Below are 24,590 nucleotides of genomic sequence, written 5' to 3' on the forward strand. Positions count from 1 at the left end.
AACATTAAATAAAAAGCTACAAAACACAGCCTTTACAGTTGGTGATCAATAAACTACCATTACAGTAAAATGATATAACTACAAGGACTGTTAGAAATATCCACGTGTTTATACTGGATGCAGTCCTTCATATAAATCAATACACCACCCACTTTACACTTTACAAACTCTATTTTGTTGGTAGATATTAAAGCATGGGAAATTAAGCACACCCAGTTGGGTTGTGGGGGTTAACAAAGTTTCAGAAAGGCACAAATAATCAAGACTGGAGTTTGATAGTAACTGTTCAACTTGTTTTGTTGCTTATATTTTTACATTCTGGTCTCATAACACTTTTGCTTGATTCACAGCCTGAAATATTTTAGTTGTATGCTTTTTTATCTGCATTGTTATTTGCATGAGTATCCATAAGAAAATCTGCAGATATGAAACCAGTGGTTTGTACATTCCAATTTAATTAAGGAGTTAACCAAAGTATCACCTTGTATTGCAACACATTCACTCTGTAATTCTTCAGCAGAAAGATTATCAGGATAGAATTCAGATACTGCCCGTGATCTGTGAGCATTAAATCCAAAATGACAATTTTCACATACCTTTTGGAAATCTTTGAATATCTTAGGCCCAGAATTGAACTGGACATCATCACACAAGAGAAAGGTGCAAAGAAAATTAGAATGCCTCTATTTGTTTAAGTAGTCATTTCTTTCCTGTTTTAATGTTCACACTGCTTGCACCATACATGTACTTTCCAAAAAAAGTCATTATATAGTTTAATGACTCTACAATTCAAAAGCAATCATTTTGCAACTTGCAGGCCACAAACAAGCTGGTCCACTATGAAAGCATGGTCACAATCAACAAAAGTGTATAAAAGGGTATAAACAGCAAAACATAACAGCTCTATAGAAAACAAACCCCAACCCCAGCTTGTCTTAAAATAACACGTTAAAATAACACAGACGAAGAAGAAGACGAAGAAGAAGAAGAAGAAGAAGAATTTATGAAAATCTCAAAAACACAAAATCTCAAAGCGCTTTACATTATTAAAACAATGAAATCAAGTCATAAAATCAGACAAAATAAAATATAATTAATAAAATATCTAATATCAACAGTATGAGAGTTAATTATGCAGTTAGAATTATAAAACAATCCACATACATACTATCTCATGAATAAGCTAACCTGAAGAAATACATTTTTAGTTTGGATGTTTGATGTTTTGATGTAAAACATATATAAAACTTGCATTCCTAATCTCCTAGGGACACTATTTGAGAGTTTAGGGGCAATTTCAGAAAATGATCTATCACTGACTGAGCTACATCTGACCTTCGCGATTAATAGTAAACCTGCCTCAGCTGAACAAAGTCCTTGAGATGGTCTATAATGCTAAGGTGGTCAGTAAGATATATCAGGTCTATATTTTGGACATTAATTTTCATTTTGAAATGTTACCTTGAGTACTTTGAACTTCAAGTACAGCTTGGCTTGAAACACCATGCTTCAAGCTTCAGGGATGACAAGCGTCAAGACTATTCTCTCTCCTGGCTACCAGATGGAGGCATGAATTTCCACTGGCTGTCTGAACAGCAAAGTCCCATGCAGTCTTCAAACGCAGACTGAAGACCAAAATATTTGTGGAATATTTATATGACCACTGATTCTACACCTATATATATATATATATATACGTACATATATACACATACACAAACACACACACATATATATATATATATATATGTGTGTGTATATGTTCACCTCATCTGCCAGTTCAGTCCAGTGATTAATGATTCCACATACCATCCTGCTACAATTTATTTATTTATTTTCACAGTGCTGTTGCAACCTCACCACCTAGACAGGGTCGTAACAGAATTGGGGGCTCGTGCTCTGTTGTGTTCCTTCCCTCTTTTTCTTTGGGGCTGGGGTTTTGCTGTTCTCTATCTTTGGTTTGGTTGGTTTGGTCTTTGTTTGGCAGATGTTTTTTTCCCCCTTTTTTTGGGTGGGGCAGCTTGTGGTTTTCTGACTGTGGGCCATGTCCATGTTTTGACCTGGCCGAGTTTACTGTTCGTCCCACTATTGAGCAGTTTGATAAATGCCGTAAGGTTGAACTGCTTTTCATAGCTGACTTCTATGATGTGGTTGTGCCTCGTTCCACTCCTAAGAGGGATATCAAGTTGATGTTGGAGGCACGCATAGCCAAAGATGGGGTCCTTCTGCATAGAGGCAGTTCTTCAGATACGGCCGCTGACTCAGCCCAGAGCACAGAAACAGTGGAGGCTGAGACTTGCTCTGCAGGTAGGTTGGCCATGGACTCTGGTAGGTATCCGTCTCCTGGGAGGGATCCTATGTTGGAAATAAGGGTAAAAGAACTTGAGCTGGAAATCAAAGACAGAACTACAGATTGCGGGGGTTCAGGTGGAGGCTGAAAGAGAGATTTCCTTAAGTATGGATAAGTATGGGCTTGGAATAGCCTGTGTCTCTTCCTCAGGAAGTGGTCTCACCAGCACCAGTTTCTGCCACATGTGCCAGAGCGCCGGTTCCTAAGCCTCGCTCCTCCAGTGCAATGGCTCGTCCAGCTATTCCTGTTCCAGAAAATGCAATGTTTGATGCAAGTCGGCATATCGGGTTGGTGCCAGTATTTAGGGAACATAAAATTGATGCATATTTCCCTACTTTTGAACGCATTGCTACCACACTCAACTGGCCACCTAGCATTTGGTCTTTGCTTTTACATTGCAAACCTACAGGTAAAGCAAAGGAAGTATGCTCTTCTTTGACTGTGGAGCAGTGTTTAGATTATGACTTGGTAAAGTCTACTATTTTGAAAGCTTATGAACTGGTGCCAGAAGCCTATCACCAGAAGTTCAGAAACACAAAATAAATGCCCAGCCAAACGTATGTGGAATTTGCCAGAGAGAAGTTTGGGTTGTTTGAGAAATGGTGTGCAGCGAGTGGAGTGACTACTTTCGAACAGCTTAAAGAGCTGATTTTGTTGGAATAATTTAGGCACTGTCTTCCAGATAAAATTATGTTTGTTTTTATTTTTTTTAATGAGAGAAAGGTAGATAATTTGTCTGCTGCAGCCATATTGGCAGGTGAATTTGTGTTAACACACAAAACCTTTTACTCAACTCCACGCGAGACCACAGGTCGTTCGATGACTAGTAAACCAATCGGCAAAGCCACTATTGGTTCAGAGCCACCACCACCTGATGAGACCACTGGTTTGGATACCCAAACTATTTCTATTGTCACGATCAGGGGTACCTTATTGCCATGTGTCCTGTTTTGAAATGCAAAAATGCTCGTAACAGCACATCTGTAAAAAAAGTGAATGCATATTGCAAGATGACGATAGACCCTGGGAATTGTGAAGTACCTACTGCTTTAAACCTTTTGTGTTCTCAGGTACTGTTGCATTGACAGAAGGTGAGCAGAGCAAGTCCATAACTATCCTGCAGGATACTGGGGCAGCTCAATTGTTTGTTTTGGACAGTATACTACCGTTTTCGGAGTTGTCATATGGCGGAAGTGATGTACTAATACAAGGAATTGAACTAGGGGTATGTAGAATTCCTTTTTATCATGTAAATTTGTGTACAAATCAGAGCTCTAGTTTATTTAAAGTTGCAGTTAGTTCTGAGTTACCTGTAAAGGGGGTTTCATCTATCCTTGGTAATGATATTGTTGGTGGAACACTATTTCGACTTCCTGAGGTTGTGGGTAAACGACTGTAAAATGTGGCCATTTCTAATCAGACTTTAGAGCATGTATTCCCTGCATGCATCATGACCCGTGCACAGGCACATAAGTTCGGTGAGGTGAACTTATCAGAAACATTTTTAGGTAATGAATCGGTCTTGAGTTCAGAGTCTCGGAATCCAGAGTGTCAGAATGAGCAGCCTTTACCCCAGGATGACCCCAGATCCTATTAATAGGACTGCTTTGACTGCTGCTCAGAAAGATGATGCTAGTTTTGACACTTGTTTTGAGGCCAGTACAGACAACTCTGGTACTCCAACATGCTACTTTATATTAAATGGGGGTTTAATGAGAAAATGGTCTCCTTCAAATGCAAGTGGTGAATGGGAGGAGGTGCAGCAGATTGTGGCTCCTAAGCCCTATAGAACACATGTCCTGTCTTCGGCTCATGATCACCCTTTTTCAGGACACCTAAGTATCCAAAAAACATATAGGCATTTGTTGAAACATTTCTTTTGGCCTGCTATGAAGTCACATGTCATTAGTTACTGTCGATCTTGTCACACATGTCAGCTTGTTGGAAAACCAAATCAAGTCATCCCTCCTGCTCCCTTGTGTCCCATTCCGGTAACAGGTGAACCTTTTAAGAGACTCTTGATTGATTGTGTAAGGCCATTACCAAAGACTAGTTCAGGAAATTGTTATTTGCTAACACTTATGTGTACAACTACTAGGTTCCCAGAAGCAATCCCATTATGTTAATTAAAGTAAAAAACCATCATAAAGGCACTTGTGAAGTTTTGTACTACATTCGGTTTACCTACGTAGGTTCAGTCTGATCAGGGTTCCAAATTCACATCAGGACAGATTGACAGGTTTCAATGCCAGTATCAATAGAGAGAAACAGTGGGCCTATATGGTCATGCAAAAAATGCAACTTCAGGACATCGAAATGTTTAGATATCTTAATGCATTATAGATTGGAACCTCTAACATACCAGTCAAAGCTACACTGAAAGAAGAACATTGGGTAGGGGCTGAAGTGGATGGATGAGATACTGATATGGATTTGTCCAAGCAGTTAAGAAGCATTGATTGTTAATGTTGCTAATTTTAAAATATAGCTATTAAAATTTTGATAATGTCAATATTAACTAGCTCTGTCAGATTAAAACCTTTTCTCTTGTTGTTAAGCCTTATCTCCTGTTGATCTCCTATCATGTTATATGCATTTCTATATGTTATCAAAGAAAACTAAATGCATTGTATATTCTAGTCATGTTAATGGTGCTATTTTATTTATGTTTTGATAAGTTCATGTTGGTGAATAAACTGGATTGTTTTATGGAACCACAGACAAATTAATTTACATTCACACATACTTTTTCCTTTTTTTAACAAAGCAATAACAAACAAAAAGGTTCTATATCAGTGGGGGTATGCATGTTTGTGCGACTGTTACATTTACGGCTGCTGATTTTTCATTTGTAATAAGGGCTCCAGTCCCCCCACCTCATCCCGGCGAACATTCAGCGAGGAAATTTCCTGACATAATAGTCAAATGGTAGAAGGTTAATTCTATGCAGTTGTTCCAAATGATCAAATATTTTATGGAATGTACCATTGAAAACTTGTTTCCAGACTTTCCCAGGTAATGTGAATATGTGTGATTAATTGGTGATTAATGTTGATAAAATAAACCATTTAATTTGTATTTTAGGTGTGTGATTTGAGATTAAAATATTTTAAATGCATAGAAAATGATTATTTATTTGTTATTTAATGTCATTTGACATTTATCAAATAAAAATGAGCAACATTTACATATTTATTGTTAGTAATATAACTTGACATAAGCTAAGTGACAATAAAAATAAAATCTATTTATTTACTTCATAAAAAATTGACAATATACTTAATATTTTTGATTGCCTATAAAAACATTACATTGGCTTCATTTAAATAAATATAATTTGTAAAGTTAATATATTTAAGTAACATTTACTGAATATTTCAAAAATAAATGGTAAGAACTTTTTAATTAAAATTGGAAAGTATGTTGTACTTGATTTTGCAGCAGTAAAATGTACATTAAAATACTATGGACATTTTTATGTATTTTTACCTATGTTCCTATCTTATTTTTTTATTGCCAGGACTTTCTCTTCTGGACAAGAATTGGGCAGCAACATTCTGGACCAGCTAAAGCTTATGTACTGAAACTGAAACTGTTTATATGTGAATCAAATGTTAACCCTGCATCATGTGTTACTCTAAGATCCTTAACTGTTGTTTTTAGATTTCACTGAATTTATCACAAGCAGATTTACTACCCCACAATAGTACATTTTTTTCAGTTTACGTGAAGGACATTTCTAGTCATCTAGGCTTTTCTTATTGTAACACAGTATTCTATTTTATGTAGATAAGCTGTATAATGCAGTTTAACTGAAAACTGAAATCATCTGTTTAAGAGAAAGAGATAAAAGTCAACATTGTGTTTATGAATTTACCAGAGTGTTCTAGTCTAACGGGCTGTGTGTATAATGAGAAGAGTAAGGAACCTAAAATAGAACTTTTTACTCTTATAGGTCTTATTACTCTTATGCACTCTTATAGGCTGTAAAAGCTCTCCATTTACACTAACAAAATGCTAGAGGACTATTAAATAAGATGATGAAACAATTATTATAATAAGTTATTGAAATTTCTACACTGTCACATAATGTGTATTAAAAATGCCATCACTACCTTTCCTCACCATAGTACTTACATCTTTCCTAGAGTGTTCTAGACCAACTTTTTTTCTGCTTTTGCTGAAAAGCATTCCATAATTAACTGACCTTTACCAAATTTTAAAACCCCTCATCAATATCCAGTGCCATTTTCAATATGAATATGAATATGGAGGTATAATTCTTTAGAAAGTAAAATAATCTATATCTAAAGCTAATTCTAAACTGAACTGAAACAAAATGATCTCATGCCTGCAAAGTCACCTCTCCTTAACTGTCTTCTTAAATTGCACTGAAATAACCAGACATAGAAGAAAAAGATTTTCAAACAGGTCTTGCACTGTAAATTATGCAGAAGCTGATACCGTGAGTCAGAGAACAGGGGAGAATAGGTTCCATTCTGGTTCCTCAGTGGGGCAGATTAAAGAGGCTGAGTCTGGAGTCCGATACATCATTCTGTATTGTACGCTTACCTTAGTCAGGCAAGAGAGGAGAGGAGCTACCCTAGGGAATAGTGACAAGACACCACTGAGAGTGAATAACAAGGACTTAGCCTCATTCCTCTTAAACAACCACTGCAGGCCAGTCTTTGGAAACCTTTGTCATTCTTCTTTTGCATATGATAGAAAGTAATAAATGTATTAATATAAAACAAATTAACTAGCTGTAAATGTATTTTTGTTTAAATTCTACATCCATCAGAATATCACCTTTTAGCTTTAATTGCAATCCAGCGTGTTCAAGGCACTTAGTCATTAATTTTCAGGGGGTATGTTGCTGATATGATATTCCATAAATTTCAATTATTAGCAAATGCCATAATTCAGAGTGAATTACTTATACGTATCATTTTCATATCATATGTGCTCTTTAGAAATGGAACCCATGACCTTGGGGTTGCTAGCACCTTGTTCTACCTGCTCTACTATGTGAGCTAGAGGGGTGTACAAACTCAGCAAGAATTCCATTTGGACTATTCTTTCTCATACTCCCTAGAAGTTTGATATGTAAGAGCTTAATTAGTAAAAGACTGTGGTGATGTATTCACTGTATGTGATGGATTGAACTTCCCACAAAACACAACAAACTCCTTGCACACTTTTGGCCTTTGGCGTACATCAACCCACAGTCTCACACAGAAGAACGGTTCACAGTTCCCTTTTAGTCAGACACATGAAAATCGATTCTAGGTATCTTGCTCCCATTTAGAAGCAGCCTAACTTTCTCTATCCTTTGCAAACCATCTTTATGCCAATCAGCTATTGTTTTGCATAAGTAGATGAAGGCCTCTCTCTCTCTCTCTTAAAACAGAGAAAATGGAGATCCTGATTGCATATGCATTATCAAGCTGGTCTTCTTTTGAAAAGTTTGTCACAGGGAAATGGGCTTCTCCTGACAGTAGAACTTAATTAAATCCAAACTGAGATCAATCACCCTCCTCTTACTGAGTGCATACCTCAAAATCTCTTTTCAGTTGCTAAGGATTAACTGTTGTTGCTAACAGACCTCAAGTTCCTTCCCATACACCTTGTGGCACAGGGTTATGGTCATAGTAGCTGGAAGTCTGTGGTAGATATATCTTAGCAGATACAAAATATCAAAATATTATCTCTGTTTGGGGCTTAGATGGTGAAATTGGGGCTTAGCCAATTTAAGGAGGAGAGAGCAGTTGCCAAGCAACTTGCAGTGAATATTGATGTGATGTGATTCACCAATTAAAAGGGAAACATTTGCTTGATAAATATACTCACCACACACCTTATTAGAAATATTTGTTTATTATAAGGACCATTAAAGTATACAGTCATTGAGTACAGCCCATCTGTTGCTATGTAAGATGTCTTAGCCACCCTCCAAATCATTATGATCACAGAACCACTGAAGTCCCATAATAAAAATATGCATATTATAAAATGCACTTATAATGTAAAGTCACTGTACCTAATAAAGCGGCCAGTGAGTTAATACACAAAGTAGACACTTTCATTTGACCCAATCAAAACCCAGGTATGTGCACTCAGGATGCATTGTGATCGAATTGTGATTGAATTACTCAAACCAATTCGGTGTGGTTCAGGGATGGATTGTATATTCAGTGATGTTTATGCAAATATGTTTTGTGCATCTGAGTGCCACAAGGTAAAGCCTACTGGAGCGTGGGTGGTGTCCACTCTTTGGGGGTGGGGATTCTGTTGGGGGATCGCACCTTCGAGAAGGTAAGCTCCTTCATCATCGTGCCGGGAAGGGCGATGGGGGTGGATGTCACCTGGAGAAGCAAACACCTACGGGTACTTTGTGCCTATGCTCCGGTAGAGGCCTCGTCCTGTATTGCCTTTTTTGATGCACTGGTCCCGTCCTGTGTCACTAATAGACACCTTTTTCTGGCGGGTGATTTTTAATGTTTTCTTGAAAGGGCGTGGAGCTAGACCTCGCTAGAGTGCAGGCCCTTAAAGACGAACTCAGGGTCCTGCACGAGAGGTCGGCGGCAGCCCTCCTGTTTAATGCCAGGTTGCAGCAAGTGGAGGAGGACGAGCGCTGCACTGCATCTTTTTTTCAGAGGGTCCGGCAGGCTCGTGAGGAGCAATGTTTTACATCGCTCAAAGCCTCGGAAGGCCACACCTGCTTGGATCCGGCCCGGATGATAGAGGTTGCACAAAATTTTTATTGTAATCTTTTTAATAAAAGAACTACAGACTTTGAAGTAGGGGAGCAGATCCTGTCTTATCTTAAGGTTAGCCTTCCGAGCACTACCCGGGACAGCTTAGAGGCCCCCTTTACTCTGGCAGAGTTGACAGGGGTACTTGGCAAGATGAACCGGCGTAAGTTCCCTGGCCTGGACGGACTACCAGTGGAGTTCTACTCTACATTCTGGGATGTCCTAGGGCCGGAGATCATGGAGGTAGCCGAGGTTGTGCACCGGCAGGGTCTGCTCACTGAGAGCATGCGGTCAGGGGCGCTCTCCTTGTTATACCAGAAGGGTGATCCAATGGATCTCGCCAACTGGAGGCCCCTGACCATGCTTTGCGTTGAAGTAAAAATATGCCTAAATATACATCACACAACACAGCAAAAGCCTGTATAAAAGCTGTCTACAGTTAATCATTTGATTTTTGTACACGTGCGATTTTAAAAACAACCTTTGCTCATCTGTCACATCGTTTAGTTTTGTAGTCTATTAAATAAGACATGCTTAACAAACTCTTAGAAAATAGCCATAAAGTATTATAAATAAACTACCACCTGTGGGTCATTGTTACATCCTTTGAAAGAAGTTTTGCTCTGAGTTATACTTCGTGTATGAAACAGTGTAACGATTGATCTGGGAACTTGACGTGCCAAATGTTACGCTTGTGTATGCATCATTACATTTGTACCATGGTGCCATTTTCGTTGTCATTGTATAAAGGATCTTTCTGCATCGCATTTAAAAAAAAAATAGAGAGAAAATATTTTACACAGATCCATTTGGATTTCAAAGTGTAATCCACATTTCTAGAATCAGAGTACCTGACGCCTACAGTTACAGCTTCTTGTAGCATTACTTCTTTCTGTATAAAACTGTTTGATGTTTTATAGCAACCTATGACATAATGGAGCCTCACAGAACTTTTTGAAATCAGCATTTCAAATGTAACACCTGCTATAATTTTGCATGTTTTCTTCCACTCTGTCCTATCAGGTGATCCTTCTGACTTCCAGTGAGAACCCCACACTGGAGACTCTCACAGCCAAGTTGTCCCAGCAAACGGGCTGTGTTGTGATGTCTCTGAATGAGCCGAAGCAGGTGGAGGTTGAGAAACTGATGAAGGAGAAGAGGCTAGAATGGAAAGAGGTGGCCTATATTGGTAAGTGATTTCTGTCTACTTTTGCCTTTAGTTACCCTTCTAAATAATGATTATTATTTGGTTTGTAGATCTCAGTGATTAGATTTTTTTTTTTGTTGTTAAAATATTTTGTTAGAATGGTTAGAAATATAGCTACAGCTAATCAGGAAAAGTTGTTTTGTGCCAGAAACTCATTCAGCTAAAAAAACATGCATAAATATTCACCACCTGCTTTTCATTACTGAGCACAATATTCACTGAGGTTTCACAGTCCAGTGTTTACTGACATTTTTTTAGCATGATGACAAAAAACATTGAAAACCAAACCATTTTGATCTAAAAATATCCAAGATTCTGATCCAATGCCTACAATGCCAAACAAAATGGAATTCTCTCATTTTTCCAAATCATAAAGCAAAATAATTTTCAAATCGGACATCGGCATGCACACTGCGACGAACAAGTCGGATCCCTCAATGTTTCTCTTGTGCACTACTATAGGTAATGATGCAACAGATGTGGACTGCTTGAGCCTGGCTGGACTGAGCGCTGTGCCCCTGGACACCTCTGCGATGGCGCTCATTGCAGCAAAGTACCAGTGCCAGAGTGCGGCGGGCCATGGTGCGGTGCGGGAGTTCTGCGAGCACATTCTGCACAGCCTCCAGCCAGCAGGGAATCCTCAGTGTTCCTTCCCCTGCAGGGCCCATGGCCGGTACCTGCCCTGGCCAAACCAGAGATGGTCACGGCTCACCGCCGCGGAGAAGTTTTCCAGACGGCGATGGTGGTGGCAGCAGCGACGGTGGTGGATGGTGTCAGCGGTGGTGGCGGTTTTATCATGGGGCTATCAAATTCATGGAGGCATCAAGATTCTATATAAATATTTTAAAGGATGCTTGCATGTGCATATTTGAAATGTTTTAGATTTTTCCAGTTTTATGGTATATGTAGTTACTATGCACTGGGCTAATAATTGGGAGAATGAACTGTCTTGTTTTATTGATCTAAAAACCTTTTGCTTATTGGGTGAACATGCATGGGTTGCATGGGGACTCAAAATGTAAACTGAAACGCTCGCTAACTGGAGTAAGTTTATTCTCTTGGCATCGGTGTTATACTGTAAATAATCATGATGGCAACTGAGTGCTGTTCAGGAATGCAGCTTGATCAGTGTGCTTCTTCTTAACTTACAGCAATGATCAGACCTGTAGTATTTTATTCATACTTAAAGAGGAATTTTGAGGAAAATATTGGACTAAAGATTGGGTTGGGGTAACTGAAAAGTAAAAACTATAAATATAGACCAAGGAGCAAGTTTATAAAACATCACTTAATACATTTTTGTAAAATAATGAAATAACACAAATTTGTATTTAAATATGTTTTTCAGACTTCTGTGAACAACAGAAATAAAGAAATGTAGGTTAAACAATTGATTTAAGAAATCCCTCTTTTGGATTTTTGCCTTGATTATTGAACCTGTTTAAAAAAAATTTGAACCTATTTTAAAAGAAAAATAGATATCCAGGTAATGTATGTTGAGCAAGCCAGAACAACAGTGGAGCAATACTGAGAGTGATACTGGTAGTATGGAAGCCTGCATCATCCTCGCTTAGCTCCCTGTAAGCTTGTTGATTTGCAATACCACACAGTCCTCACCCTGTGTGAGAGGGTGAACCCAATAAACTCTTGCCCTTCTGGTTCAGCATGCTGCTGAGCTCTCATTGCTCATGCAAAGCCAGGCCTGTTGGGTGTTCAGGCTTGCTACTCACCCACTGTTCCACAAAGCTGCTCTCTCTCTCTCTCAGTGACTATTAAACCAGAGCCCTCAGTCAGGAATGGTACTATTGGAACAAAATGGTGCATCTCTCAGTCTAGAGAAAGGACAACACAGTACAGCCAACAGATGTGTCCTTTTCCCACCTCTAATCTGTCTTGATGCAATGCAGCTCAGTTCTCCAGAAGCACATTTGCATGGAAACCCATAAGGCAACCCATCTTTACAAGTTAACAGACAATTAACAGAACAATTAACAATTACAATAAACAGAAACCAAGTTATTGTCATATTGTGATTTCCACTTAAATGAAAAACACTAAAAGATGGCGCAAAATCTGATTGTTAAATCAAATCAAATTTATTTATATAGCGCTGTATATAGTGCTGATTCAAATCCCGCTGCAATTTGATCTCTGGACTTGAATTCCTTTGGAACCCGTCTAGGAACTCCACTAGCATCAAGGTGTACTTCTCAATAAACCCTACTACCGCCTACGTGTACAAGATGACATCATCAGCAATGCGCCGGAAAATCTACAGTTGGCCGTTGAAGGGAATGGCTATAATGAAGAGGAAAATTGTAGATAGCGCTGATGAAGACAGAAATAATCAGTCAAAACGAGCCAAACTAGATATTACTAAGAAGAGACACGTAGCTGCGGTGATTCTCGCTCGTGGCGGCAGCAAGGGAATTCCTCTGAAGAACATAAAATTGCTGGCGGGTATTCCACTGATCGGATGGGTTATACGGGCAGCTATAGACTCTGATGTGTTTGACAGGTAATTCGTTAAATATAGTAATTTGCAAATTGCAACTCGTGGCAGTATGAATGTACGGATGACCGCCACCAAACCAGTTGTTCCTGTCTTGACGTGATGTTTCCCGGGACATTTCCACAGTCTGTGGGTATCCACTGACCACGATGAGATTGAGCGGGTGGCAAAGAAATGGGGGGCTAAAGTACACAGGAGGAGTGCAGAAGTGTCCAAAGATACAACAAGCTCCCTGGAAACTATTCAAGAGTTTTGCCGAATGAACCCAGGCAAGTTATGTTGTTCTCTGCTGTTGATCAGATCAGAAGCTCGGAGCCATTAGTTTGGTGTTTAAAAGTGAATGGACTTCATATCTGGCTCATTGTGTCATGCATTTTGTATGTATCAGCTGCATACTTAATCAACCCCAATTCATTTTGCTGTTTAAATGAACACTTATTCATATAAACAACTGCAGCAGAGTCTGCTTAACTGAGCTTTTTATTAGACACTTTCCTATCCTTCTCATATTTATTCATACCAACATTTGCATCCAATTCAGGTTTGCTTTTTGTTTTTTTTACATACATAGTCATACAGTATGTAACATGTTCTATGTTATATCACATACTAATTATTTGTTATAATTCAATGACTATTATTTGACTTTGTCTAATCATAGTTTGTATTTCCCTTTTTACACTTCGCACCACTCCCTTAGAGGTGGACATCATCTGTAATATTCAGGCCACCTCTCCATGCCTCCACCCACACCACCTTATACAGGCAGTGGAGATGGTGACCAAACAAGGCTACGACTCTGTGTTCTCTGTCGTACGCCGACACCACTTCCGTTGGCAAGAGGTCACCAGAGAAGGTGTGTGAAAAATGCACTGATAAGCCTATATAGATGGATGTATGGAAGCCATAATGAAGTAGCATGATGAATGGTGTTCCTTCAGGTTTATTTAGTGTTTGAGGTATAAGTGGAATTCAGTCACATTGGGATGGAACTAAGTAGTTTATTTTCTTTGGCAAGGTCTCTTATGTTTCTGAAATGTATTGTGCATTTATGAGTCTTAAATGGAAAGTAAATCAAGTTCTGTGATCAGTGTTCTTGAACCGAAAGACCTCTTGGTTGAAGATTGTTCCAGCTCTTCTCAAGCCTACTGCACAACTGTTTAATTGAAGTGTTTCCTGTCTCTTCTTTTTACTCAAGAGGGCACCGACACTAAGGCCCTGAACCTGAACCCAGCCAAGAGGCCCCATCACCAGGACTGGGCTGGGGAGCTCTGTGAAAATGGATCCTTTTACATCGCCACCAAAAAACTTATAGATGAAGGAGTCCTGCAGGTGAGCTGAGGTCCACAGTGTTCAAGATGCAGGCAGCAAATTAATTTAATCTCAGAATTTAATATTAATTTAATATTAATTTAATTGTTACAAACATTTATAACAATTGTTCAGATACTCACCTTTATCACAGGTCTAATGCCAGTCAGAAGTTTCTGCCCACTCACCACTGTCTACTGATGATGACCTGAGCCTCCTTCTTATTGCAGAATATTAGTTGTCCCAGAAGTTGTTAGTGGTTTATTATATAATCTTGTATGAGCTTTATTTAAAATATTGAAAAGGGCATGAAGTGTGATCTGTTTGCCTTTTGTAGGGAGGGAAGATGGCCTATTTTGAGATGCCGGCAGAGTACAGCATTGATATTGACATTGACATAGATTGGCCTGTTGCAGAACAGCGGGTGCTCAGGTAAACCAGCAGAACAGCACAGAACCATCTCCACAGCTCACTCCTTCACGTCTTTTGCTCTCTTAGTGTTCGGGCAAGAATGGCCACTAGCCTTAAGATCAGCATCCAGGGGTGTGTGTGTGTGTGTGTGTGTGTGTGTGTGTGTGTGTGTGTGCGCGCTTGCACATTTGCCTCCATGCAGGTTTGGTTACTTCGGTAAGGACAAGCCGGAGTTGGTGCGGCTTCTCCTGTGTAATGTGTTGGGCTGTTTGACAGATTGGCAGATCTCTCTGTCTGCAAGTGGAGACGAGAGGGTGTCCGTTAACAGCAGAGATCTGGATGGTATCACCATGCTGCAGAGAGAAGGAACAGAGGTAGGTATTAATAGAGGTCATGCTAAGCTGATCTGTGATCAGGTTAATTAAACCACAGCTTTCTTTGTGTGTTTAGGGTAGGGCAGTTGAGACTTTTTTAAATCAAGACTGTGTTTTATATTTACATAGGGTCTGTAAATTTGAATCAAAACGCTCTTGACGAAGGCATTGGTAAAAATGCTGGGTGATTCTGTACTGCTGTATATTGGAACTGTAGGTTGTGAATTCACTTTTTCAGTCGCAAAAGAGCATGTATGTTTACAGGGTGTTCATGTTGGGCCTTCAACAATGTAATTTCTCACCACCCGTTTTGGTGCAATCCACACCCCTTATGGTGATTGACAAAAGGTTCACACTAATTTAACCCCCCACCTCTACCATCATCCCCTTACCCTTACTCTGTTGTCCACTACCCATCATGCATTGTGTTCGTTCTTTCACTTTTTGTAACATTCGAAGTATTCATGTTTTTACACAAAACATTGATCAAGAAGTGTTGATCATTGTTGATTATTTTATATGAAACTCTAATTTCAGCCTGCATGTCTAGTAGTTCTGGAGTTTTTGTTAAGGCAAATCGAGGGACCCTGTTACTCAGATGCTCGAACTCATAGGGTGGTAGGTTATCTTTGCGCAGCGGCAGTATCGTAGCCTATGAGGTTTATCTGAGGCGTGATTATTGCTAGTTGAAAACTTTACCCAATACCCTGCTGTTGCAACTTGAGATATAGTTGGCACTGGCCATTTTTGGTGGTCTTCCAGGAGGTTGATGTTATTGTCTGAAAATAAGAAATGCGTTTTCATTGGTTAGAGTAGTTTTGCAATGTTTATATGGTATTGTGTCATTGGTATGACTGCCTGTATATAAAGGTTTAATCAAATTCTTTTATTCTGGAGGAGACATGAGTTATTGTTTCATTGGGGGTGTTACTGAAACGTCTACCTGAAAAGTACAAGACAGATGTAGGATAAACATTGCCGTAGGAAATAACAACAGCTGCCTATATTTCTGTTCCTAATCCCAGGTGCTCTCCTTGTTACAAGGACGAGTCTTGGGAAAATAATTTTAAAATGATGGTGGTGATGATGATGATGATGATGATGATCATTATATTCAATAATAATGATAAAACACAGATAATAGTTACTAGATGCAAAACTATGGTTTCTACAATTTGTATTTGTTTTATTGATTTTCCTTTTTTAGTTCGCTAACTAGCTAAAGTTCTAGATCAGGTCGTTGATGTAGGCAGTCTAATTTTATAACTATTCTAAATGGAGTTTGGCAGGAATATGCCTAAATATACATCACACAACACAGCAAAAGCCTGTATAAAAGCTGTCTACAGTTAATCATTTGATTTTTGTACACGTGCGATTTTAAAAACAACCTTTGCTCATCTGTCACATCGTTTAGTTTTGTAGTCTATTAAATAAGACATGCTTAACAAGCTCTTAGAAAATAGCCATAAAGTATTATAAATAAACTACCACCTGTGGGTCATTGTTACATCCTTTGAAAGAAGTTTTGCTCTGAGTTATACTTCGTGTATGAAACAGTGTAACGATTGATCTGGGAACTTGACGTGCCAAATGTTACGCTTGTGTATGCATCATTACATTTGTACCATGGTGCCATTTTCGCTGTCATTGTATAAAGGATCTTTCTGCATCGCATTTAAAAAAAAATATAGATATTTTACACAGATCCATTTGGATTTCAAAGTGTAATCCACATTTCTAGAATCAGAGTACCTGACGCCTACAGTTACAGCTTCTTGTAGCATTACTTCTTTCTGTATAAAACTGTTTGATGTTTTATAGCAACCTATGACATAATGGAACCTCACAGAACTTTTTGAAATCAGCATTTCAAATGTAACACCTGCTATAATTTTGCATGTTTTCTTCCACTCTGTCCTATCAGGTGATCCTTCTGACTTCCAGTGAGAACCCCACACTGAAGACTCTCACAGACAAGTTGTCCCAGCAAACGGGCTGTGTTGTGATGTCTCTGAATGAGCCGAAGCAGGTGGAGGTTGAGAAACTGATGAAGGAGAAGAGGCTAGAATGGAAAGAGGTGGCCTATATTGGTAAGTGATTTCTGTGTACTTTTGCCTTTAGTTACCCTTCTAAATAATGATTATTTTTTGGTTTGTAGATCTCATACAGTGATCAGATTTTTTTTTTTTTTTTGTTAAAATATTTTTGTTAGAATGGTTAGAAATATAGCTACAGCTAATCAGGAAAAGTTGTTTTGTGCCAGAAACTCATTCAGCTAAAAAAATATGCATAAATATTCACCACCTGCTTTTCATTACTGAGCACAATATTCACTGAGGTTTCACAGTCCAGTGTTTACTGACATTTTTTTAGCATGATGACAAAAAAACATTGAAAACCAAACCATTTTGATCTAAAAATATCCAAGATTCTGATCCAGTGCCTACAATGCCAAACAAAATGGAATTCTCTCATTTCTCCAAATCATAAAGCAAAATAATTTTCAAATCGGACATCGGCATGCACACTGCGACGAACAAGTCGGATCCCTCAGTGTTTCTCTTGTGCACTACTATAGGTAATGATGCAACAGATGTGGACTGCTTGAGCCTGGCTGGACTGAGCGCTGTGCCCCTGGACACCTCTGGGATGGCGCTCATTGCAGCAAAGTACCAGTGCCAGAGTACCGCGGGCCATGGTGCGGTGCGGGAGTTCTGCGAGCACATTCTGCACAGCCTCCAGCCAGCAGGGAATCCTCAGTGTTCCTTCCCCTGCAGGGCCCATGGCCGGTACCTGCCCTGGCCAAACCAGAGATGGTCACGGCTCACTGCCGCGGAGAAGTTTTCCCGACGGCAATGGTGGTGGCAGCAGTGGCGGTGGCGGCGGTGGCGGCGTTGGTGGTGGCGGTGGCGGCGTTGGTGGCGGCGGTGGTGGCAGCGGTGGTGGCGGTTTTATCATGGGGCTATCAAATTCATGGAGGCATCAAGATTCTATATAAATATTGTAAAGGATGCTTGCATGTGCATATTTGAAATGTTTTAGATTTTTCCAGTTTTATGGTATATGTAGTTACTATGCACTGGGCTAATAATTGGGAGAATGAACTGTCTTGTTTTATTGATCTAAAAACCTTTTGCTTATTGGGTGAACATGCATGGGTTGCATGGGGACTCAAAATGTAAACTGAAATGCTCGCTGACTGGAGTAAGTTTATTCTCTTGGCAACGCTGTTATACTGTAAATAATCATGATGGCAACTGAGTGGTGTTCAGGAATGCAGCTTGATCAATGTGCTCCTTCTTAACTTACAGCAATGATCAGACCTGTAGTATTTTATTCATACTTAAAGAGGAATTTTGAGGAAAATATTGGACTAAAGATTGGTTGGAGTTAGTAACTAAAAAGTAAAAAAGATGAATATAGACCAAGGAGCAAGTTTATAAAGCATCGCTGAACACATTTCTGTAAAATAATGAAACAACACAAATTTGCATTTACATATGTTTTTCAGACTTCTGTGAACAACAGAAATAAAGAAATGTATGTTAAACAATTGATTTAAGAAATCCCTCTTTTGGCTTTTTGCCTTGATTTATTGAACCTGTTTCAAAAGAAAAATAGATATCCAGATAATGTATGTTGAGCAACCCAGAACAACAGCGGAGCGATACTGGTAGTATGGAAGCCTGCATCATCCTCTGGTAGCTCCCTGTAAGCTTGTTGATTTGCAATACCACACAGTCCTCACCCTGTGTGAGAGGGTGAACCCAATAAACTCTTGCCCTTCTGGTTCAGCATGCTGCTGAGCTGTCATTGCTCATGCACAGCCAGGCCTACTCACCCACTGTTCCACAAAGCTGCTCTCTCTCTCTCTCGGTGACTCTATTAAACCAGAGCCCTCAGTCAGGAATGGTGCTATTGGAACAAAATGGTGAATCTCTCAGTCTAGAGAAAGGACAACACAGTACAGCCAACAGATGTGTCCTTTTCCCACCTATAATCTGTCTTGATGCAATGCAGCTCAGTTCTCCAGAAGCACATTTGCATGGAAACCCATAAGGCAACCCATCTTTACAAGTTAACAGACAATTAACAGAACAATTAACAATTACAATAAACAGAAACCAAGTTATTGTCATATTGTGATTTCCACTTAAATGAAGAACACTAAAAGATGGCGCAAAATCTGATTGGTTAAATCAAATCAAATTTATTTATATAGCGCTTTTTTTTTTTAAACAGATGTTGTAACAGAGCAGCTTTAGAAATGTCCAAGCCCCCACTGAGCAAGCCAAGGGTGACAGTGGCAAGGAAAAACTCCATAAAGCATGAGGAAGAAACCTTGAGAGGAACCAAGACTCAAAGGGGGGGCTTTGTCATTCCTAGATCTTCTTAAATTCAAGACTGTTTATTCAATACACACTAAATAGTGTGGGCACACCTTTTATACATTTTCTTCATAACCATTTTTATTTTTTCGTAAAACTTGGCCAGGTTCCACTTTTGTTCTCCAAACCATACATTATTCAATGTATGCAAATTGATATTCAATACTTACACCAACCCGTTCTTTGTACCATTAGATTCATCCTGAACTACTTCTACTTTTTAAAAGGCGATCATATTCTATATCACCGGTTGCCCATATAGGTTCTTCCGGTGCTTGGCCGGGATGTCCCGTCCTTGAACCAAGGCTCTCCCTTTGGCTGAGGCCCCTAGAGGCCTGTCAAAGAAGCCTCCTAAGCATTTACGCTGAAGCCTACAGAGGCCTTTCCTGTATGAAACCAGTTTATTCTGGACCATCCCTATTTTTTCTGCTTACAATATCATTTTATTACCTCATTCCCCCCTTTCATGACTTTTGTCATGAACCCATTATAGCCAGCCTTTTTGTTTGCAATCTATCTATGATATACTTTTTAATGATATAGTGTTTTAATAGTTTGCTTATATAGTTAATAGTGTGGGTTAATTGACTGTCCCCAACCGTTCATTCCTTCTTACCTATACGTTGTATACAAGGTGGCCATCTCTGCCAGCAGAAACCATATCTAATCATCGGACATGGGGCAGGATAGTTGAGTTGTTACTTCTACAAAGTTATTACACTTCATAATATTACTAATACTGTGAGTAACTAACATATTGATGTGAACTACTGTATGCAAGCTTAATACATTCCTGACCATCTATGAAGTCAGGATATTTCTCTTGCTGTATGCAGTTACAACTAATGTATACTATATTTATTGGTTAATACTGATTAAATACTGAAATCCGAGTCAGTAAAGAAAACAATACAAAATGACAAATGTACTGGTGGGGTATTAGATGATCATGCATAATGTAGAATATAATGTGGTTATAAAAATTATTATAAAATAATCATATGATGTCCCTCATCCTCCCTCATTTCCCCCCTTCAACAAATTACCAAGAATTAATGGAATGTGGATGTGGTAAGTCCCGCGACTGTGCCCACCTTAGGTTGTCCTGTACTCAGGCCAGGATCTTACCTGTCATTGGCTGTCCAGCCTACCTAGGGACCATCATCACACATTATCAGTCATCTCCTGCGCACCAAGAGCTGATGCTATATAAGTGACGCAGCAGGTTGGGATATTAAAGTTTATATTACAAAACTTCTTAAAATAAATTACCCATCTGCTGAATTGCCAACTATTTATAAAACAGATCACCCCTGGTGATGAAGTCTGGGAACCTAACAAGCCTCAGCCTCCAGACGAGATGATTTCGCCAACCACCCTTTATCATCAGATATCTCAAATGGACCATTATTTGGTAGGGGAGACTAAGAAGCAGCATATGTACGACGATAAACTAAAGCTGTAATGTCACCCGCTAAAATTTGTTGCCTAACCCCAGTTAGCACCATCCAGATGTGTCAGTTTGTGTCTCACATACAGCTGTAATTTCCCATGGTAATGAGGCAGAGATGGTTAACCGTGGATAACCAGTATACATTTGGGATGAACCAGATTTATCAGCCGCCCTTACGATCAAACGTCTAGCACAAGGAATAACAAAGCATCCGAATAACGCTAACGAAGCAATTCCCACTACCACGCTAGTCAGTGCTGACATAATGAGTTGTTTTCATCGGCCAAACATTGAATCGAAACATTCAGTAACGATATTATCAACACCCGAATTCTCAGCTAATTCGTGTCTAAGCGCCTCCAATTTGGATAAAGCTGTCGTTATGGAGCCGTTGGGAGCTATTATTAGGAATAAATGTGCAGCGGGATTCTCTAAACAGAACACAAACACCCCCTTTTCTGCTAATAACATATCCAATGCCACCCGATTCTGCCAGGTCATTAATGAAGTAGCTTGTAATTGTTCAGGCACAGCCGATAATGCATCATGAGTATAACTGATAAAACGCTGCTGGTTATAATATATGTAATTTATCCAATCTACATTTTTATTTATCGTAACCCACCAGAAAAGTGCTGATTCAAATCCCGCTGCAATTTGATCCCTGGCCTTGAATTCATTTGGACCCCGCCTAGGAACTCCAATAGCATCAAGGTGTACTTTGTCATCGAAACTTCCTGGTACTACAGCATGTTTTTTAATGTGATGATGTATTTGTTGAGCATAATGAAGAGTTTCCGTTAATGCTGATTCCGGTACTGGAATTATAGAACATGGCACCATTAGCATAACTCGGGCACATAAATCTGTCCATTTGGCTCTCAGCGTCACATATAATCCATTATGTCCACATACCCAATAAACACCAGGAATCACCACACTGTAAGTGGTGATTTGGGTATAACTAGGTGAAATTCTTAAAACTCTTAAAAATAATGGGATTTGTGAATGTATAAACACTGCTTCCTGGTGGTCAATCTCTGGTAATAAACGTTGTTACATGCTTTAGTTAAATTGAACAATCCTCTAGAATAAAATGCAGCAGGTTCCATTTATATTTCAAAATGGAGTTATTGCTGATTATTACAACGTCTTTATTGCATGTGTTTCTTTTTTTATTTCTTAAGTAAAAGCTCAGTTGTAACATGTTGATGACGTTCCATTTTTAAATTGACTTTATTAAGAAAATTCAATTCAATTCAATACAAACACTCCATCACAAAAACCTCACAAACAATATCCAGGACCCAGACTACCTTCATTAACAATTAACAATACCATTTACATCTGTAAATTAGGTATACATCATCCAGTTATATGTCGTTCCCGCTTCCCATCATGCCGTGCGATATACATTTCTACAGTTTTAAGAAGCCGGTTTCATAAATGTATACTTTCTAAAAAATAAAAAGTAAAGCATGATTACCAAAAAGGTTTATTGCTAGTTGAAAACTTTACCCAATACCCCGCCGTGACGACTTGAAATATAGTCGGCGCTGACCATTTTTTGACGGTCTCTTAGGAGGCTGATATTATTGTGAAAGTTAGAAGAGGTTAGTCTATAGTTGATAGTTTATGCATTGTTTACCATTAGTAGATAAGTGATAAAATAATACATGATTATATATCTAATAGCTCAGTGGTTAAGGTACTTGTAATCGGAAGGTTGCGCCTTCTTCGCCTCTCTCATCGCCCTTCGTATGCCGCAGACTTGTACTAGTCCATGTTCCCACTGATGATCCCCGCGTTGTAGGAATCAGTGCGAAAGTTCGGAGTCTGGTTGGGAAACGTCTTGATGGAGGCTCTTGGGATCGTATCATCCAACGGTTTTTCAATAAACCCTACTACCGCCTACGTGTACTCGCTGACATCATCAGCGATGACCCAGAACATAATCTATACACGTAACCTTTGACGGAAATGTCTAAAAGTAAGAGGTACATTGTAGCTAGCGATGATGAAGACAAAAATAATCAGTTAAAACGAACCAAACTAGATACTGTTAAGGAGAGACACGTAGCTGGGGTGATTCTCGCTCGTGGCGGCAGCAAAGGAATTCCTCTGAAGAACATAAAATTGCTGGCGGGTGTTCCACTGATCGGATGGGTTATACGGGCAGCTATAGACTCTGATGTGTTTGACAGGTAATTCGTTAAATATAGTAATTTGCTAATTGCAACTCGTGGCAGTATGAATGTACGGATGACCACCACCAAACCAGTTGTTCCTGTCTTGGCGTGAGGTTTACTGGTACATTTCCACAGTCTGTGGGTATCCACTGACCACGATGAGATTGAGCGGGTTGCAAAGAAATGGGTTCAAGTACACAGGAGGAGTGCAGAAGTGTCCAAAGATACAACCAGCTCCCTGGAAACTATTCAAGAGTTTTGCCGAATGAACCCAGGCAAGTTATGTTGTTCTCTGCTGTGGTCCGCTGTTGATCAGATCAGAAACTCAGAGCCATTAGTTTGGTGTTTAAAAGTGAATGGACTTTATATCTGGCTCATTGTGCCATACATTTTGTATGTGTCAGCTGCATACTTAATCAACCCCTGTTCATTTTGCTGTTTAAATTAACACTTATTCATATAAACAACTGCAGCAAAGTGATTAACTGAGCTTTTTATTAGACACTGTTCTATCCTTCTCATATTTATTCATACCAACATTTGCATCCAATTCAGGTTTTTTTTTTTGTTTTTTTTTTTGCTACATAGTCATACACTATGTAAGATGTTCTATATCAGATACTAATTGTTATAAATAATGTCTAATCATAGTTTGTATTTCCCTTTTTACACTTCGCACCACTCCCTTAGAGGTGGACATCATCTGTAATATTCAGGCCACCTCTCCATGCCTCCACCCACACCACCTTATACAGGCAGTGGAGATGGTGACCAAACAAGGCTACAACTCTGTGTTCTCTGTCGATCGCAGACACCACTTCCGTTGGCAAGAGGTCACCAGAGAAGGTGTGTGAAAAATGCACCGATAAGCCTACATAGATGGATGTATGGAAGCCATAATAAAGTAGCATGATGAATGGTGTTCCTTCAGGTTTATTTATTGTTTTAGGTATAAGTGGAATTCAGTCACATTGGGATGGAACTAAGTAGTTTACTTTCTTTGGCAAGGTCTCTAGGCTACGTTTCTGAAATGTATTGTGCATTTATGAGTCTTAAATGGAAAGCAAATCAAGTTCTGTGATCAGTGTTCTTGAACCGAAATACCTCTTGGTTGAAGATTGTTCCAGCTCTTCTCAAGCCTACTGCACAGCTGTTTAATTGAAGTGTTTCCTGTCTCTTCTTTTTACTCAAGAGGGCACCGACACTAAGGCCCTGAACCTGAACCCAGCCAAGAGGCCCCGTCACCAGGACTGGGCTGGGGAGCTCTGTGAAAACGGATCCTTTTACATCGCCACCAAAAAACTTATAGATGAAGGAGTCCTGCAGGTGAGCTGAGGTCCACAGTGTTCAAGATGCAGGCAGCAAATTAATCTAATCTCAGAATTTAATATTAATTTAATATTAATTTAATTGTTACAAACATTTATAACAATTGTTCAGATACTCACCTTTATCACAGGTCTAATGCCAGTCAGAAGTTTCTGCCCACTCACCACTGTCTATTGATGATGACCTGAGCCTCCTTCTTATTGCAGAATATTAGTTGTCCCAGAAGTTGTTAGTGGTTTATTATATAATCTTTTATGAGCTTTATTTAAAATATTGAAAAGGGCATGAAGTGTGATCTGTTTGCCTTT

The 24,590-nt window shown here is 39.2% G+C and overlaps 3 protein-coding genes and 1 non-coding gene across 4 annotated transcripts in view; all 4 read left to right on the plus strand.

Moving 5' to 3' along the window:
- The window catches only part of LOC118242550 (N-acylneuraminate cytidylyltransferase-like), a 50,273-nt gene extending 38,804 nt beyond the window's left edge, over nt 1–11,469 (plus strand). Inside the window, exons 7-9 of the mRNA XM_035534322.1 lie at nt 10,129–10,294; nt 10,775–11,100; nt 11,464–11,469. Of these exons, the coding sequence (XP_035390215.1) occupies nt 10,129–10,294; nt 10,775–11,100; nt 11,464–11,469 (498 nt within the window). The remainder of the gene's footprint in view (nt 1–10,128; nt 10,295–10,774; nt 11,101–11,463) is intronic.
- A 1,114-nt stretch (nt 11,470–12,583) lies between these two features.
- On the plus strand, nt 12,584–22,732 carry LOC118242551 (N-acylneuraminate cytidylyltransferase-like). The gene is made up of 9 exons (XM_035534329.1): nt 12,584–12,830; nt 12,951–13,093; nt 13,525–13,680; nt 14,023–14,156; nt 14,473–14,567; nt 14,749–14,920; nt 16,848–17,013; nt 17,502–17,850; nt 22,534–22,732. Exons 1-9 carry the CDS (start codon nt 12,607–12,609, stop codon nt 22,730–22,732), a joined length of 1,638 nt encoding a protein of 545 aa, XP_035390222.1. The 5' UTR covers nt 12,584–12,606.
- LOC118241001 lies at nt 15,546–15,686 on the plus strand. The gene has a single exon (XR_004775774.1). It is a non-coding gene; the product is annotated as a U4 spliceosomal RNA (small nuclear RNA).
- LOC113569273 (N-acylneuraminate cytidylyltransferase-like) lies at nt 22,050–24,586 on the plus strand. The gene is made up of 4 exons (XM_035523769.1): nt 22,050–22,968; nt 23,089–23,228; nt 23,644–23,799; nt 24,148–24,586. The coding sequence occupies exons 1-4, from the start codon at nt 22,745–22,747 to the stop codon at nt 24,159–24,161; spliced, it is 534 nt and encodes a 177-aa protein (XP_035379662.1). The 5' UTR covers nt 22,050–22,744; the 3' UTR covers nt 24,162–24,586.
- Nucleotides 24,587–24,590: the final 4 nt, after the last annotated feature.

Source organism: Electrophorus electricus, chromosome 2, assembly GCF_013358815.1.
Source record: "Electrophorus electricus isolate fEleEle1 chromosome 2, fEleEle1.pri, whole genome shotgun sequence".
NCBI lineage: Eukaryota > Metazoa > Chordata > Actinopteri > Gymnotiformes > Gymnotidae > Electrophorus > Electrophorus electricus.